General features: G+C 37.6%; 1 protein-coding gene across 6 annotated transcripts; it reads right to left on the bottom strand.

Annotated features, from left to right (window-relative positions):
• Positions 1-510: 510 nt before the first annotated feature.
• eva1ba (eva-1 homolog Ba (C. elegans)) lies at positions 511-14958 on the bottom strand. Of its 6 annotated transcripts, none has more exons than XM_065298466.1 (4): positions 14658-14958; positions 4406-4503; positions 3353-3443; positions 511-2081 (listed from the first exon to the last, which is right to left on the bottom strand). In XM_065298466.1, exons 2-4 carry the CDS (start codon positions 4406-4408, stop codon positions 1654-1656), a joined length of 522 nt encoding a protein of 173 aa, XP_065154538.1. In that variant the 5' UTR covers positions 4409-4503; positions 14658-14958; the 3' UTR covers positions 511-1653. The 6 variants fall into 6 exon arrangements, with proteins under 6 accessions (XP_065154538.1, XP_065154540.1, XP_065154541.1 ...); XM_065298468.1 differs by having other exon boundaries at positions 4406-4497; XM_065298469.1 differs by having other exon boundaries at positions 3353-3446; positions 14658-14957.
• Between the last annotated feature and the right edge of the window lie 2219 nt (positions 14959-17177).

The following is a 17177-nucleotide window of genomic DNA, read 5'->3' as shown; positions in this document are numbered from 1 at the left end:
GTATGCACAGGACCTGAAAGTGTTTAGTTTTCCCTATGAGAAAGACGTGGTATGACTGGTGTGGATTTAGTTTCTGTTCACCCCAAAAAAACATTTGGAAACCATGTGGAATACATTAAATCTTCATGACATAGTCTCTGACAATCCAGTGGGAATCAGCTATTTTTATCAGTAACATAAGCGAGAGAAATGTTTGTAAGGTTTCGAAGTTCTATTGCTGTGATGACAGTCAAAAACATACTCAAATTATTTCCTTTTTAGGGCTTTTCCTTGATGTAAACATGTGGGTATATAATAGTCATTTTTTAACTCTTCCCAAATATCATAAACTTGTTATATAAGGGAATAGTTTGCAACACTATTAAACAATGACAAACGTTGTTTCTTTAGGAAATACTGCCATTATCGTCTCTGTAAACATATCTTCGTAGTTATTGTTAGACTTGTCAAAATGTTTGGGTTTTACCATTTTGGATAACCAAAAAGCTAAAAAATATTTCAATCAAAGTGTACACATCATGCCAAAATGTCTTTATATTTTACTCATCCAAGCATCTGTGAAGGAAATCAAATAAAGCACCCAGAACCACCATAGTAACAAGAGACAAATGTTTTCAAGATAGAACAAAACCTGAAGTCTGATGACTACAAATAAACACGGTTGCAAATACATGTTAAAGACATATAGGGGTGATTTTACGGACAGTGTTTAGATTAATCCAGACCAGACCTTACAAAAACAAAACTGGTGTGCATCTCGAGACAAAACAATGGCACTGATATATGTTAAGATATGTCAGTACAAGCTGTTTTTTAAATTAAGGCCGCTCAAACATTTATTTTAGCCTGGGATAAGTTATTATAAGTGAGTCTCTTTGGCAGTGTAATGCTGTTTATGCATTATTCCTTTTATAAAATAATGCACTGACCATATGCATTAAAACATACAGTGCCGTTTTTTCAGACAGGGCTTATCCTAGTCCCAAACTAATATGCATGTTAAAAAAACATCTTGCACTGACATATCTTAACATACATCAGTGTTATTGTTTTGTCTCAGTATGCACACAGTATTGTTTTTTTTTGTAAAGGATGTTTATAAAAACTATTTAAATGTCCTAATATAATTCAGTGCTAGTCCTGGATTAATCTAAACCCTGTCTTTTAATTTAGATTAAAACAGCTCTGTATAACCGTAACCTGTTAAAATCCAAGTATAAAGGATGCTTTTAGAGTATATTGGCTTTTACTACATGGCATACTTATTACTTATGCCAGAAAATCCAGAGGAATGCATTAGTTTAAAAAAAAAATAAGCAGAAAACATCTTTATACAAAAAATGGCACGTGCAAATATGCATTTGCTTTTTGTGAGTCTTATCACACATATTTACAAACACCATATTCCCAAACCTGGACCCTGTAATGGTCTGTGCTATGAACCTATGCTTTAAAAGAATTTACTGTAGCACCATTAGTTGAGGATTAACATCAGCATGCTCAGTTCAATATGACAAAGCCGTATCAACACGTCTGACGATCGCCTGCAGGATTACAATAAGTCACTGTAAAAATAAAAGCAATGGTCCCTCCATTTATAAAAAAATAGTGCGCTGAGGCAGAGGAATGGCTTGAGTTTGTGAACAGGGTGTGTTAGTAGTAATGCACTCTTCCGATCGTGCCCGTCCCCGTTCCCAGAATGTCCGGCTGTCCGTTTCTCCAGATCTCCCTGATTATCCTCTCCCTCTCCTCCAATCGTTGTGCTCGCTCCAGCTCTTCGGCCGAAGTGAATACGTTCCTGCTCAGAGTCCCATCCGGCGTAGATTGGTGGTTACCCATGGAGATCTCTGTGGTGCTATGGAGGACAGGAGGCTCCAGATCTCCTGCATCCTCATCCTCGTCACTCTCCTCGTCCTCATCTTCTTCCTCACTAAAGTCTTTCAGCTGTTTTTTCTCAGGTGTGGAAGGAGCTGGAGTGGTACGAGGTTTGCAGGAGATCCTGATGACCAGGAGGCAGAGAGTGAGTACTAGCCCGAAACATACGCCAATGACGAAGTAAAGGCCGAAACTCTCTGGATTTTCTATAGGGAGGAAGGAAACAGATTTGGATTAATTATCAAATTATTTAATGGGACAGTTCACCCAAAAATGAAAATAATGTCATTAATGACTCACCCTCATGTCGTTCCAAACTCGTAAGAACTCCGTTCATCTTCTGAACACAGTTTAAGATGTTTTATATTTAGTTCGAGACCTTGTTGACCCTTCATTGAAAATCTACGTACGAATACTGTCCATGTCCAGAAAGGTAATAAAAACATCATCAAAGTCGTCCATGTGACATCAGTGGGTCAGTTAGAATATGTTGAAGCATCGAAAATACATTTTGGTCCAAAAATAACAAAAATTATGACTTTATTCAGCATTGTCTTCTCTTCCGTGTCTGTTGTGAATCACATATGCGAGTCTAAAGTCACGTGACTGCAGTGACGCGGATGATGTGTTATCCTCAGACATGTTTGCGAAGTTTTTTTTCACATTTACAGCAAGCGTCTCCCTCAGACTGTAAACGAAGCCCGCGCACACAAAAAAAAACAGCTTGGACGCGCCAGATAACACGTCAGTCACATAGTACGTCATCCGCGTCACTGCAGTCACGTGACTTTAGTCTCGCGCATGTGCTTCACAACAGACGCGGAAAAGTAGACAATGCTGAATAAAGTCATCATTTTTGTTATTTTTGGACCAAAATGTATTTTCGATGCTTAACTGACCCACTGATGTCACATGGACTACTCTGATGATGTTTTTATTACCTTTCTAGACATGGACAGTATACCGTACGTAGATTTTCAATGAAGGGTCAACAAGGTCTCGGACAAAAAATAAAACATCTTAAATTGTGTCCTGAAGATGAACGGAGGTCTTACGAGTTTAGAACGACATGAGTCATTAATGACATTATTTTCATTTTTGGGTGAACTATCCCTTTAAACTAGGCAACAACATATTAAAGGTTGAAGTGTGTCATGTTTGTGCAAAATTTTAATTCAGATTTCCCAAACACCCAGTCTTTCAACAAATTCACACTATTGATTGACACCTTTAAACATGTATTGAGACGACAGCTAACAAAATACATTCACCTGTATGCATTTGGCAGATGCTTTAATCCGAATTGAATTACAAGCAATACATTTTATCAATACTCGTGTTCCCTTGTAATCGAATTCATGATCTTGCGCCGCTAACAAAATGCATTTGTCTTTGCATATTAAATGGAATGGGAGAAATTGTTTCAATAAATTGTACAAAAGTCAGCTTTAAATGTAAATATTAAAGAATTACTAACCTTTAATGTGAGCATAAGCAGCAATAGTGTTGCTCAAAAAGTCCATCTCCTTCCTTTTCACGTTCATTCTGACTTTGTGAAATGTTCCAACCTACTGAATACACAATCGGTAATTAGATAGCTTTTCTGCACAATACAGGTATACAGTATCCAAGCACTTGGCACTAACTTTTAAAACCACCTCATTTAAACAGCCACCACGTTGAAACCTCTATATTTTGTTACACCATGTGCTTGTTTTAACATGTGCTATGTGCTTGCTAGTCTGCGTAATAGCATTTAAGACAGTAGTCAGACTGATCTTTTGTTTGCTGTCTGCCAGGCCTTTGTGTCCGCACAAAAGAAAAGATGATCCAGGATCCGTCCCCAATGACGTTCATCTAAATACATCTGCTGCCTTTTATCTTCCTGTTTGGTTTTTTCTATATTGTGACTCTAACTCTAATGGAAGATTCAGATTTCCTACAGTCAACAAATACACCCACACCCTCACGTACAGTAAGGCTTGAGAAGGTTACATTTATAACCCCAGACAAACATATCCTCCCGAACCACTACAGTTCTGCGCCTGTTTCCAATCTGACTCCATGACACAAACAGGCGCCACAGAAAACATAGGGACTTGCCGGATCTTACTACACATCCTGTGTTCCCTCCTCTTCATCCCATTCACAACAGTCACACAGAACTTCCTGCTGAGTTTGGCTTTTCTTGCTCACTATTGTTCTGTCTGAATGACATCATCGCGACACACATGATGTATACGTACAGTATGAAACTAAGAGATATTGCAAATCATGATTGAGAAAAAACATTATTGTAACTTTTACAGTTTTAATGAACTAATTTGTTTAACTTTTACATTCATGCATTTGGCAGACACTTTGATCTTTAAAGTACATCCAATCTATACGTTTCATCAGTATCCCAGTTCCCTAAGGGTTGAAATCATGACCTTTGTGTTGCTGTTTCTCTTTGAAGAAATAATTAACCTCAACTTTTTTTCACTTATCAAAGCACTCTTTCAAATAAAATAAAAAAATTGAGATTTACCATTTAAAGCAGTATTCAGTTCCTCCTCAGTCCCTCATTGGATCAGTCCTCTCTGATTAGTTATTCCACTGTGACCTGCAACTATCAGGGTCCTTCGTCTGTACATTAAAGACACACACACAAAAAAAACACACACACGTCAGACTACATCACATCCAAAATCATTGAGGCATCTACAGAGCAAACACATGACAGGCGCCACGTTTGTTCAGTGGACACAGGAAGTCGGCTTGACAGTGCACAGCCTTGAACTAATGTTCAAATTTCACCAATCAAACGCCAACAAATCAAATCCTTACAAGAATGAGTTGTTTTAATAAGAAACTCCTGTGTTAGAAAAATAAATCACTGAGTGAACGGACTCAAAAGAAGCATTATAGAGATTTTCTATTTCTTGGTAGCTTTCCAAAATTACCAGCCTAATGATTCAGCGTCACATGTGAACAAAGCTCAGCTGCTAGACATTAGGCGCAAGCTTGAAATCTAATATGCAGATGGTGTGAAAATCTCTGCGCTGGGTCGAGAGGAGGCGGCTCAAGTTGGTTTAGTAAAGACTGTTTGCTTTTCAGGGATAGTGAGGAACTTGCTGACTCTCGTATGTTTCTGGGCAGCTGTATCCAAGTGCCCGTTCCTGTTTGGTTTCTGTATGAATTACATATGTATCATTTCCTGTATGGGTAGCAGATGAACCGGCTAATCCATCAAACGCTTTACCAAATGCAACAATAAAATGTATTTGTCTTTTACCAAAATATTTACAATGGAGTCCATAACAAAGTCAATATCACGGATTAACTTCCTTAGTGATTTTGTTTGCGTGAGCATAGTGTTTCAAAGTGTTTTTGTCCAGGTTTAAAATAGATTTTGAGTAGTTTTAGACTCTGCTGTATATCACATACCTCATTTTGTTTCTCCAGAATAATTCATTCACCTGATTAGCCTCATTTTTCCCCTCAATGTAGAGCACCAAAACACTCCAACTGGAGAGCACAAAGCATGTCCAAGTGACATAATGGCATCTGGAGGCGTGTTTAAAGCCTGCCTAAACATCCATTAACCTGCCCTGTTGTTTTGTTTTTCCCACAAGGAGGAAATTATTGACAGACCTCCAGCCCACAATAATTCAACACCAGCATCTCTCTCTCTCTCTCTCTCTCTCTCTCTCTCTCTCTCTCTCTCTCTCTCTCTCTCTCACTCACACAAACACACACACACAGATAGATGTTGCAATTAAACTTAAATTAATTTCTCGACGTCTGGGTATGGAGACCGTACGTTCCTGTTATCAATAAAACTTTTCTGCCATTTTGTATGTTTTACCTCCTCCTATGCCATTTTGTTACATTTTACGCTGCTGAAAAAAACAGCATAGACCAGCATAATTCCCATGCTGGTTTGGTGCTGGTTTAGCTAGTGGTCACCAGCATACCAGCACCAAAACACAACATATGCTGGTCTATGCTGTGTGTGGCATCTAGGGACGCTCTTGACAAAATCTTAGCAAAAACACTAGGATTTACCATAAACACTTCCTGTGTTCTGAGATATAACTTTTACTATAGGCTTAAAGTCTCTTTAGATTTCTTTGCGACATGTTGAATGTTATCCTTGGTTGGCGATTTTGGGTGTCGGGCGTAATATTGTAGCGCAATGCTGTAAATTACAAGTGTATTTGCATAACTGTACAAAACTTAGTGTCATTCTTTAGCACTATGCATACCGGCAAAGTTTAATAGTTTTAAATTGATTGTTTCCTAATGACGTGAAACTGACTGTTTTGATTCATTATATCAGCCAATCGAATTTATGGGAAGGTAAATAATAACGAATTGGTCTGTATCTTTTAAAACGCAATGACTCAACATGAGAAAAATGTTTTACAATTTGACGCATTGAGAATTTCATCAGTTTCCCTGTTGGGGGCGCTATACCAAACAAAGCATCTAACCTCAGCAATTTCCAATACAACACCAAAATAGTGATCAAATTAAATGTATTTTTATAAATATGTGTCATCTGTTAAAGGCGTGGACCAAAAAATGTTCAACAAATCATTAAACTCGGACCGAACGCAATAAATTGGACGCATGCGATTTTTGTCCTTCATCTGAACGTGTTTTGCATATGCCACTGTGCAACCTGTTCACGCAGACACCATACGTCATCGGCGCGTTCATGTGCGCTCACCTCCTGTCTGTAAACAGCATGAATGGCAAACTTTCCTGCGGAATTGACAACCTGCACAGGAGCCACAAAACGAAAGACATCTTTTAAAACAACAACAGCAACAACTGCATGGACCAGCAAAGAGCAAAAACTTTACTGCTTTACCAGGAGATGCAAACAGCTGCAGGAGGCAAAGGGTCTGAAAGGGTGGTTGCACTGTTTATTTTGGTAAGGTAGGTACGTGATTTTTTTGTATTGAGATGGATTCAGAAAGTCTACTTTGATGAAACAGTGTGTTGTTGTTTACGGATTAGCGTAACGATATAGTTACTACGTCTACACAACAGACAGTGTGCTTTAACTAATTCTGTTGTAATCAGTTGTTTATGTTGGTTATTTTGGTAATGTTATTCACTTTGTACTACAAAGTTTTCTCACTGATGAATGCATGAGATGTGGATGTCTTATTTGTCCGTGTTCATGTGTTTTGAAAGAGGCGTGACTTTGAATGGCGATTTGAATGGAGGGTAGGATCGTGATTTCATTGCTAGTCGGCTACCGTTAGCATTTTTCAAAATTAGATACCCTGCCTTTAAAAAGGTTTGTAGTCAGCAAAATATATAACAAAATGTATGAGATGGTAAATAATAACAAAATTGTTCCGTATATTTTGAACGCAATGACCACCCAACGTGAGAAAATGTTTTAAAATTTTGACCCATTGAGGAAGACTTTCATCTGAAAGGGGGTGCTATACCAAAACAAAACAAACTCAGCACCTTATTTTCAATTCAACACCAAAATAGTGATCCAATTATTTAATAGCATCTGTTCTTTTCCATGTTTTTTGAACCTTGATAAGAGCTGCAGGTATGCAATATTTATAACTAGAGTATAAATCAGGGTAGAGGCGAAATACTGTCATGTATGGTGACAGTTGTTTTTATTTCCACAATAAGAAGACCGGTAGCATTTCCTTCCCCTGGATATGTCTCCATCCGACAGGAAAAATGGTGTCCTAGTGCAAATAGCATCTCCTTGTTTGTTCCTGTATTTATCAGAATGTTTCCGAAGAAACACAAGAAAGAGTTCAAGTAGATGATTTGTGAAGCATGGAGTGACCTTTGGAGCGATTCTTTCTTCTGCAAACAGTAACAACTTCATCACCAATTAACAACCTGACTTTACAACCTAAAAATATCATCGCAATGCACAAACAGAATTGAATCCATGACATTTAAGGCTATAATTGAATCTACCGATAGGCGTTTGAAAGAAAAACATAACCCGAGCAGCCAGTGCACTCTTTCTCATTTTTATGACACACCGTCAGCCAAAACAAGCACATGGATATTTTTGATACTTAGAAATGTTCTTTCAGTCGCTGGAATTTTCTGGCACGGGCTGAACCACTTGTGGTCTTCTTGGCAGACGAACTTGGTGACTGATGCATGGCTTTAAAGCTGAATTTAAGTGAGTTTCTTTGTTTCACTTTAAACTATCACAAACTAAGGACAGGCTACAAGCACAGCTGTAAATATATTGAAAACTCCCAATAAATTCCTAATAACACCTGATTGATATCAAAAATTAAAAATGTTGTCAGTCTGAGATCACTGAAATTGTTTTTTTTGTAAGGATTGATTTGTGCGGTCTGTCCTCTTAAAATCATAAGTGTTAAAGAGATAGTGTACCCAGAAATTAAGTGTTAAAGGGATAGTTCACCCAAAAATGAAAATTCTCTCATCATTTACTCACCCTCATGTTGTTAGAAATGTGTATACATTTCTTAGTTCTGTTAAACATAAGAGAAGATATTTTGAGAAATGTCCCCAACGCAATCACGAGCCCCATTCACTTCCATAGTATTCTTTTTTACTTTGGAAGTCAATGTTGCCTCTTGTAGGTTTGGTTACATTTTTGGTTAATATTTTCATTTTTGGGTGAACTATCTCTTTGAAAGTGCAAAAATCTTTCTGAAATGTACAAAATGAATGTGCACACAAACAAAAACCTTTTCTTTTAATTGCATAAACATCTACATTGGACTGGTGGCTGAAGTGGATCTAATTTACCCCTAAAGGATATTTTTTGCATTTGGGCAGACCACTGCCTCCTCCTCATAAAACATCCTCATAACCTATTACAATTTTTCCATAAACAAGCATCCAAAGGCACAAACGCTGACGGTGCAATGTCTCCGCCTGAATCGAATCTCTGCGGACTCATTTCCATCCATTAGTCAAGTTCACCTAAACACCATCCAGAAGCTCTCCCACGAATCGTAGGTGCTGCCCAGTTTTCCCCCAAAACCCCACAGGTGCTGAGGGTAACTTTTAAAACCAATAAACTTCACATTCATGCAGCTGCCTGCGAGTCTGTATGTCTGTTGCCTGTAAAACCGTTCAAGAGGCGACGTATGGCAAATGCATTCACTCGAGCTCTTTCACAGGTCTGGATCTTACCATAACATTTTCAAAAGAGTGTTGAGTGTCTATCTTCCGTGTTTTTCTTGACGGGTTTAACTGCGTAACTCATTTGCACTGCCTATCCAGCCAGTAGCTCCTACTGAGGGCGGTATTTAATTTGGAGGTCACTCAGACATGTGGTTGCTATCACGTCCTTGACCCCGGCACAAAAGGTGGAGCTGACCCTAAAGATGTGTGCCAGCCAAGAGAGAGGAGAGAATGAATGACACATAAGCTTCCTTCTTAAATTTCATCAAATGAACTGAATGCCTGGCCTCCCTTCTAAAATCTGTTAGTAATTTAAGTTGAAGTATTCAGATACTGATAGATGAACAGTTGGATTTAATTCTGCAAAAGAAAAACACACACTCTATATTATACTGCTATACAAAGAAGATTTTTCTATGGCATTGTTGAGAAGGACAAAAAGGAGAGGGACAAATGTGCACACGCTGAAATAAAAGCTCCAGAAAGTATTTATTCCAGATGCAATGTGCAATATCCCACAATACAAAGACCTGAAATGGAGATGCCAAACTGTCCTTCCCCTAACTAGATTAAATTTTGTGATTAACCGGTTCTCACCACGAATATAGCCATTGATGCTGAAATGACATTAAAATATTGTATAAGATAGATTACAAAGGACACTTTTTAAGCATGCTCCTTGCACAACAGCAACAAAGTTTCTTAAGTCTCTTGCAAGTCTTTAATTTAAAAAATCTCAATGAATGTGGCTGCTTAGAGATATCCATTCAAAATCCCATTGCAAGATCATATAACAGGTCAATGACATGCTCATTCACTGAGGTTGATATAACAGAGGATGCAGTTGCCAGAACGTGTTGGTATCAGTGGGGGTTTCGTTGCTGAGGGCCATGCTCTTGGGTTGGGCATTAATGTCGAACAGATGTGTGTTTTATTGGAGTCTCAATACTTTAAAATGCAAATGCAAAGGAAAAAGTGTGTCCAGGTACACATGATTTCATGGACATTGATCTTTAATAATCTTTAAGAAATTTTTGGGAATCTAGGTCAGCTTGTTCAGATTTGCAATTAAACAGGATGGTTTAAAGTGAAACAAACCAATTCATAAAATTGGTATAAAAAGTATGAAAAGTGTGTGGGTGATGAGGTGAGTAACCCTTAGGTGATCCCAGATCTGAACTTGGAGGTCTTTGCAGTTTCTGACCTCTCAACGACACAAAAACATGTTCTTCTTTCCCATGGATTGGTGGTCATTAAACCCCCCAAAAATGTATGAAGGGCAAGGTTCACAAAAGCATTTTGCAATGAGTACTGTGACTGGTCATTAATACCAGAAAATGAGATTGCTCAGCTGCGTGAAAGCATTTAGATGAATGCATTTGTATCCAAATCAATTTTCACCGCATTCAAGTCACACACCTTATGCATTAGCTGGGAATTAAGCCTCTAACATTTGCCTTGTTAACACAACGCTCTACCAAATGAGCTGCAGGAGCCACATAAAAAAATCAGTACACCAATCTGATTAATGGCACATTATCTAGGATTTACTATGGCAAGCCATTTTAACGTTTATTCGTTGAGTTCTTGATATCAACAATTCAATTTTCACTAATTAAAATTTTAATTCTTGACATCAGAAATTACATTTCTACTAGTAACAATGGCAATTCTTGATATAAACAATTACATTTCCACTAGTGAAATATCACCATAGGCTGCCATTCAAATTCAATTATTGAAATTAAGAATTACATTATTGATATCAACAATCGAGTTCCTGATATAAACAATTCAATTGTTACTAGTTAAAATGTTAATTCTTGTTATCAATAAATCGATTGTCACTAGTAACAATTGTATTTCTGATATCAATATAATTTCAGATATCTAAAATGGCTTTCTTACTAGTAACAATCCCATTCATGATATCAGATATTAAAATTGTCACAAGTAACAATTGAATTATTGATATCAAGAACTCGATTGTTGATATCAGTAATTTAATTCTTGATATCAATAATTGAATTCTTGATATCAACAATTAACATTGTTACTAGTGAAAATGTAATTCTTGATATCAACAATTGAATTTGAATGGCAGCCTATGGTGACATTTCACTAGTGAAAATACAATTACATATATCAATAACTTAATTGTTGATATCAAGAATTGAATTGTTGATATCAAGAATTAAATTGCTGATTTCAAGAATTAAAATTGTTACTAGTGGAAAGTAATTGTTGATATCAAGAATTAAATTGCTGATATCAAGAATTAACATTGTTAGTGGGAATGTAATTGTTGATATCAAGAATTAAAATTTTAACTAGTGAAAACTGAATTGTTGATATCAAGAACACAACGAATAAAAGTTAAAACGGCTTGCCATAGATTTGCTGTATATTCGGATATGAATATTTCCTATCTTAATCAAAATCCACTAGTTTATAAAAACAGAGGTGAGACAGAGAAAGAATGTTTGGGAGTTGTTAAAAAATAAAGCCTGGATAAGTCAATAAACATTTCAAACCCCCAGAGCAAAAGGAGTGTCTTGAGTAATATGCATCTGAATCAATCAAACTCAGATAAGCATAGTGGGGCCGAAATTCTTCCTGGTCCTCAGATCAATCATGAGAGACCTGACATATCTGAGGCCATTGGGTTTGCATGGATGTCTGAGTCTTTAACGGCGCCGCATTGAGGCAGTCATGTCATTAGACGGAGGTTCTCAACCTTTAGGTCGTGACCCCATGTGAGGTCAGCAAAGATGCAGAAGGGGTGTGAGAGATTTCTAAGATCTGTATTTCGCTATGTTAAAACAGAAACGTTTGGGTTTTATGTGTATTTTTTAAAGCTATACTTCTTAAGTATAAAATATTCGACGTTACGTATTTGGCACTGGCAGAAGCTCTTATTCAACATGACTTAGGGCAGTTTAAACAACAACGTTTCACAACGTTTACAATGATAACGGCATTTTGGGGTCCTGAAAATGTAAACCGTGAAGACGGGTTTAAAAGTACAATGAAACCATGTCGTCTCTGTGTAAACAACGTAAACAAGAATCTGTGATAACGGTGACATCATGCATATGTGTTAATCAAGTCTATAGGTATGCGCGAGTATAACCAAAACAATTGCGGCCTACAGGACTGTGTTTGTGCTACTCAAGATACAAAGTTTATTAACAAAGTTTACAAAATGGCGCTTTATAAGTGGCGGCTCATGACTGCTCATCCGAGGGGCGCTAATTTAAAATAGGTGTTCGGAGTGTCATGTGTGTTGCTTGCGTTTTCAAAATATGTGTTTGTTGCGTCATGTAAACCATGTGCATCACGTGTTTTGTCAAAAAAAGTGCCTGCTGCACACGTGTCAAAACAGTTTATGATTAAAGAGACACTCACGTTCACAAAATACACACAAGACACTCCCTTCACAGTAAACTCTGAATATGATATGCGAGTATCTGGCAAACGCAAGCATCTCTTATCATAAACCCTTTAGACACGTCTACAGCAGGCACTTATTTTGACGAGACATGTGATGCACACAGGATCTCTCGAAGCGCAAAACACATATTTTGAAAAAAGGAACCAAACACATGATAGGCTACATACATGTTGTGATGAACTTCGCATCGAGCATCCTCGAAAAAAGAAGTTAGCGGCCGCCACTGCGCTTTAGGGTCAGGGTCACTTTTAGGAAAAAATCCACATTATTGTTAATCTAAACAAAACTACTTACAGTTTTGATTGTTTGTATTTATCACTCTGTAGAAGAATGTGTATGTGGCCAGACATGTAGCATTTCTTTACAAAGTAACATCGCCATCTACTGGCTTTGCATAAGTAAGGCAGCGTATTAAGTTATTTTTACTGATGAGCGTAAAGTTCGAAGTATGGTCCACTTTTTACACATACGCGAGGGTCCGCCGGATTTTTAAAACCCTGCGTACATTGTATGTATAAGTCGCCCATGCGTGTACAGGAAAATGTAGAATGTAGCCCACGAGATACATTGCATTTTGGCGCAATCTGCATGCATTGAACGTCAGTGTACACTTAAAGTCCAATAAACTATACTTTGCAAGGCTGTGCGTTCGACTATGCGTGTACGTTTGCGCATACGTAAAAAACAGACTATACATTGGGCTTAAGCACAGATCTTTTTGACAGCGTTGTCGTGTATTGGGGAACCACATATGGTTCTTCTGTGAAGAACCCTTTTCAGAAATGTTATTTTTAAAAATGTACAGTATACATTCAATTCAAGTTACATGTTTGGTCAATATGTGTGTGTTTCCTGGGAATTGAACCTATAACCTCTGCTAACACAGTGCTCTACCAATTAAGCTACAGGAACAGTTAATCCTGTGACTCTTTTGTCAAGGCTCAAAATTGAAAACCTATCAAATTAAAGGTTGTAGATGAAAGAAGGTCCAGAACCTGTGTCGCAGGAAGACCCCATCTCAGTTAATCCATAGGGCTGTGTTTTAAATCTGTGTTTGTGTATTCTTTCAGCCTATCTCAACAGTGTGAACGTAGGAGTTTACAAATGCAGTTTAAATAGGGATTGACTTCTGACCTCACCTAAATCAATAGTCTATGTTAACTACCAGCTCTCATGAAGATAAGACGGCTGCCGATAAACACGGTAGACAGGGTTGGCGGAAGACAGCGGGGCTCAGAATAGGGTTGAATGGCTTTGAGCACAAGTCATCCATCCCTAAACAAAAAACAGCTGCAGGATTTGCTCATCTCTCCATCTGGATATAAATCAAACTAACATCGCATGGCAAAACAAACAAACACACCCTTACAAAGGTGCCAACTCCAGGTCAGAATCTACAATAGATTTTCATGTCAGGTCAATTCAAATTGTTTATTTAATAACTAAAAATGACCATATGTAAACATGCAGGCACTTAACTACCGATCTGGCTCCTGTACAGAAAACCCGCTATAGTTAAGCCCCTGCATGATCAGGTTTACACTATTACTGAATTGACCTTCCCGCAGATAAACACAACAGATCAGGTGTTTATTTTCATAATGGTAAAACATCAACCTGATCCTCTAGTCCTGACACGTTCTAATACATCTATTTAGGATTTAGTGTAAACCCACATGGAGGGGAACATTCACAAAATTGATCGTCTAATATGCACATATGGTGGTGTCTGATTGGAGGGTTTATAAATCATTACCTCACAAGATTTGTACGCAAGGGTGAGTCTTACAGATGCGCGTGTGCCGTCCTAATATTTACGTGCAGCATCACAGTCACACAGGACCAGTATTACAAAAACACTAAGCGGTAACCTATATGTGACCCTATCTATGAAGATTAAAGTCTCATAATCTAATAATGTGATTAAAAGTATCAAAGTTTAATTTTAATCAATCTTTGACATCAATCAATATTAAAGATATCAAGGTTGGATTTTCACAGAACGCTCTTTACATTATGTAGGATGATTTTGTGTAGAAAAAAAGAGATTTTTATAAAGAGATTTCACAGAACATCATACAGACTATTTTCTCATCTCTTTTTGGACAAACTCACAGGTACAGTATAACAACAGTAATATCATTAAATATAACATATTAACAGGTCAGTTACTCACCAAAGAAAGCAGCTCTTCTAGACCATCACACACATATTCAAAGTTCTTCTGAAGTTTAGTCCAGAGCTGAGTACATCAATATGTTACACAGCCCGGATTATATAGCCAATGAATAAATCAGTTTTCAGTCTTCACAGCTCAATGACTGCTCAGTTTGATTCTGCACTACAAGAGTCTGGAATGAAAGAGCTGCCGACTTCCTCTTGAATAAGCAGCGTAAGAGAGTTCTCCCGCTTTCAGACACTCACAACAAGCGGCAGGAAAATCTGTCTAACAATACTCACACACAGAGTAGAGAAAGACATGAGGGAGAGAGAGGGAGAGGAAAAGGGAAAAAAGGGGAACAGCCTTAAATGGGCAGGGTTTGGGAAAGGGAGGGAGATGGGGTCTTTCCCCTGGTTGTTAAGGAAACGGCCGTGAAAACCTAACTTTAGTGCAATTAACAAAGATTTTCCACACTGAATAAAACATGACAGAACTGAAGAATAAAAGAGCCTTTGAGAGAATTGTAGACCACAAAAAATAGGGTGTGTTTGGGTTTAACCCTGTCACATTACACCGATTCAAAATGTAGGGTTGTACTTTACAGTATGTCTCACTGATTTTTTAAAATACAAATGAAAAACAGTGTGAAACATTTCAGCCACAAATGAAGAGTTTACATGCAAACCCCTCTAAGTGAATATTAAGTTTTTTGTAAATTAGCATCAGACCCATGTTTAAGTTCAATAATTTCACTTTAATAGCAAAGAAAATGTTATTATTCAGTAATTGAAATGTCACTTAAGTCTTTTCATCTCAATTTAACAGATTTGACTGTCTTTCTAAGCAAAACCCTCTAAGTACATACAAAAATCTCTTTAAAAAAATTCAGTAATTTTTTATGGTACATTCACACGGGACGAAAGTGTTAACGTTTGACGGAAGGCTTGTCTGAAGAGCGGCCAGCAAACAGTGGACGCAACACATGCTCCGGTCTTCCATAAACTTAATTGGCTGGCTCTGCCTAGGTTATTTACATTAGGTGATCTGATTGGCTGACGCATGCGTTGCCGCTTGAAAAGTTGAGAAATGTTCAACTTTTGCAGCAAGCAACAGCAGTGATGCGGCGCTGACGGTTCACAATTCAGTTTGGCAACGCTTTACGTCACCCATTTTAAAGTAAATGGGAAGTTTTAACGTTTACGCCCCGTGTAGACTTTTTAGATTAAAAGTCTAAAAAATTAGGCCAATATCCTAAAATATTCTGTAAACCTCCTTTAACTTGATAAAAATCCTGCATCTTGACGTAAACATGCTGTTGTTCATCCAATTCTTCCTCTGTGCACTTAGAGGACTTTGCTGAAAATTGTCATGGCTTTTTAACAGATTCTGAAAACAAAGCAGTATTTCTGAATGGCCTGAGGTCGGGATTAAGTGGATTTGAAGCGAAGGTATTTAATGAACATATAATACGTGCCAAGAGCATTCAATCAATATCATTGTCATTTTTGACAGAAGTGTGTTAAGCGGCATTTGCATCTAAGCTTTTCAGACCAAACAAAAAATATTGTGCACATATGTAAAGCTGAGGAAAGAAACTCTTTATTTTTCATCTTTTATAGACTTTACGTCTCTATGTGGTCACAAATTTAAAACTTTCTTCATGGTCATTTTCAGTTTATGGCTCTATGTTGAGACAACCTCTCTGACAGACCCATGTGTTTACCAGATCTATATGTGACTGTAAATCTGGGAAACCAGAGCTAATCCTGAACCAACCCTGTTTAGATCCATACTGAAAGAGCCCACAATGTTTCTATCAAGATCATCTCATGTTACCTGAAAATCAGAAACATGAAGACTTGTTTTAAAAAGAGAAAAGAGAAGCAGCACTATCACTATTGTTCATATTTAAGGGTATTAAAAAAGGTTAAAGGGATTATTCACCCAAAAATAAAATGTACTATTCTTAATTTACTCACCATTTATTTGCCAAGGTGCCGTTTTGGCACTTTTTGTGGGAGTGTAGCTGCTTTCTCCGTGGTTCTGCCATAGACACCTTGCCTGTTCAAAGACTTACGTATGAGATGTGTGCCAGTTCCAATGGTGTCTTCAAGCCTTTAGATGTTACTCGTGGGTTCTTATTTACTTCATTGAGTATTCTGTGTTGTGCCTTAGGAGTCATCTTGACTTGGGCCCCCACTACAGTATTAAACTGTCTCCATTTATAGACAATTTGTCTAACTGTCGACTGATGGGTGTCTACACATTTTGAGATTGTTTTGTATCCCTTTTCAGCCTTATGGAGTGCAATAACTCTTAATCGTATATCTTTAGGGAGCGCCTTCTTATGAGGCATGGTTCGTAGGAGCTAATGTTTCTTAAGAACAGCAATCTTAAACTGTTTGAGCATCTTTTAATCAATCAAAGTAGCACTTAACCACACCTTTAAACCTTTAAACAGTTTGCCAGCTGTTTCAAATGAGCTTTCATTAAAGTAATAAGTCTATGGGTTGACTTACATTTTCCTCCAGCACT

The sequence above is a fragment of the Paramisgurnus dabryanus genome, chromosome 13, assembly GCF_030506205.2.
Source record: "Paramisgurnus dabryanus chromosome 13, PD_genome_1.1, whole genome shotgun sequence".
Classification (NCBI taxonomy): domain Eukaryota; kingdom Metazoa; phylum Chordata; class Actinopteri; order Cypriniformes; family Cobitidae; genus Paramisgurnus; species Paramisgurnus dabryanus.
This window is presented reverse-complemented; position numbering and strand designations above follow the sequence as displayed.

Bases quoted from the DNA above. Each gene is read 5' to 3' on its own strand.
- eva1ba (XM_065298466.1), bottom strand. The intron at 2,082-3,352 runs GTTAGTAATTCT...TCCTCCCTATAG, and splicing joins TGCTTATGCTCACATTAAAG to AAAATCCAGAGAGTTTCGGC.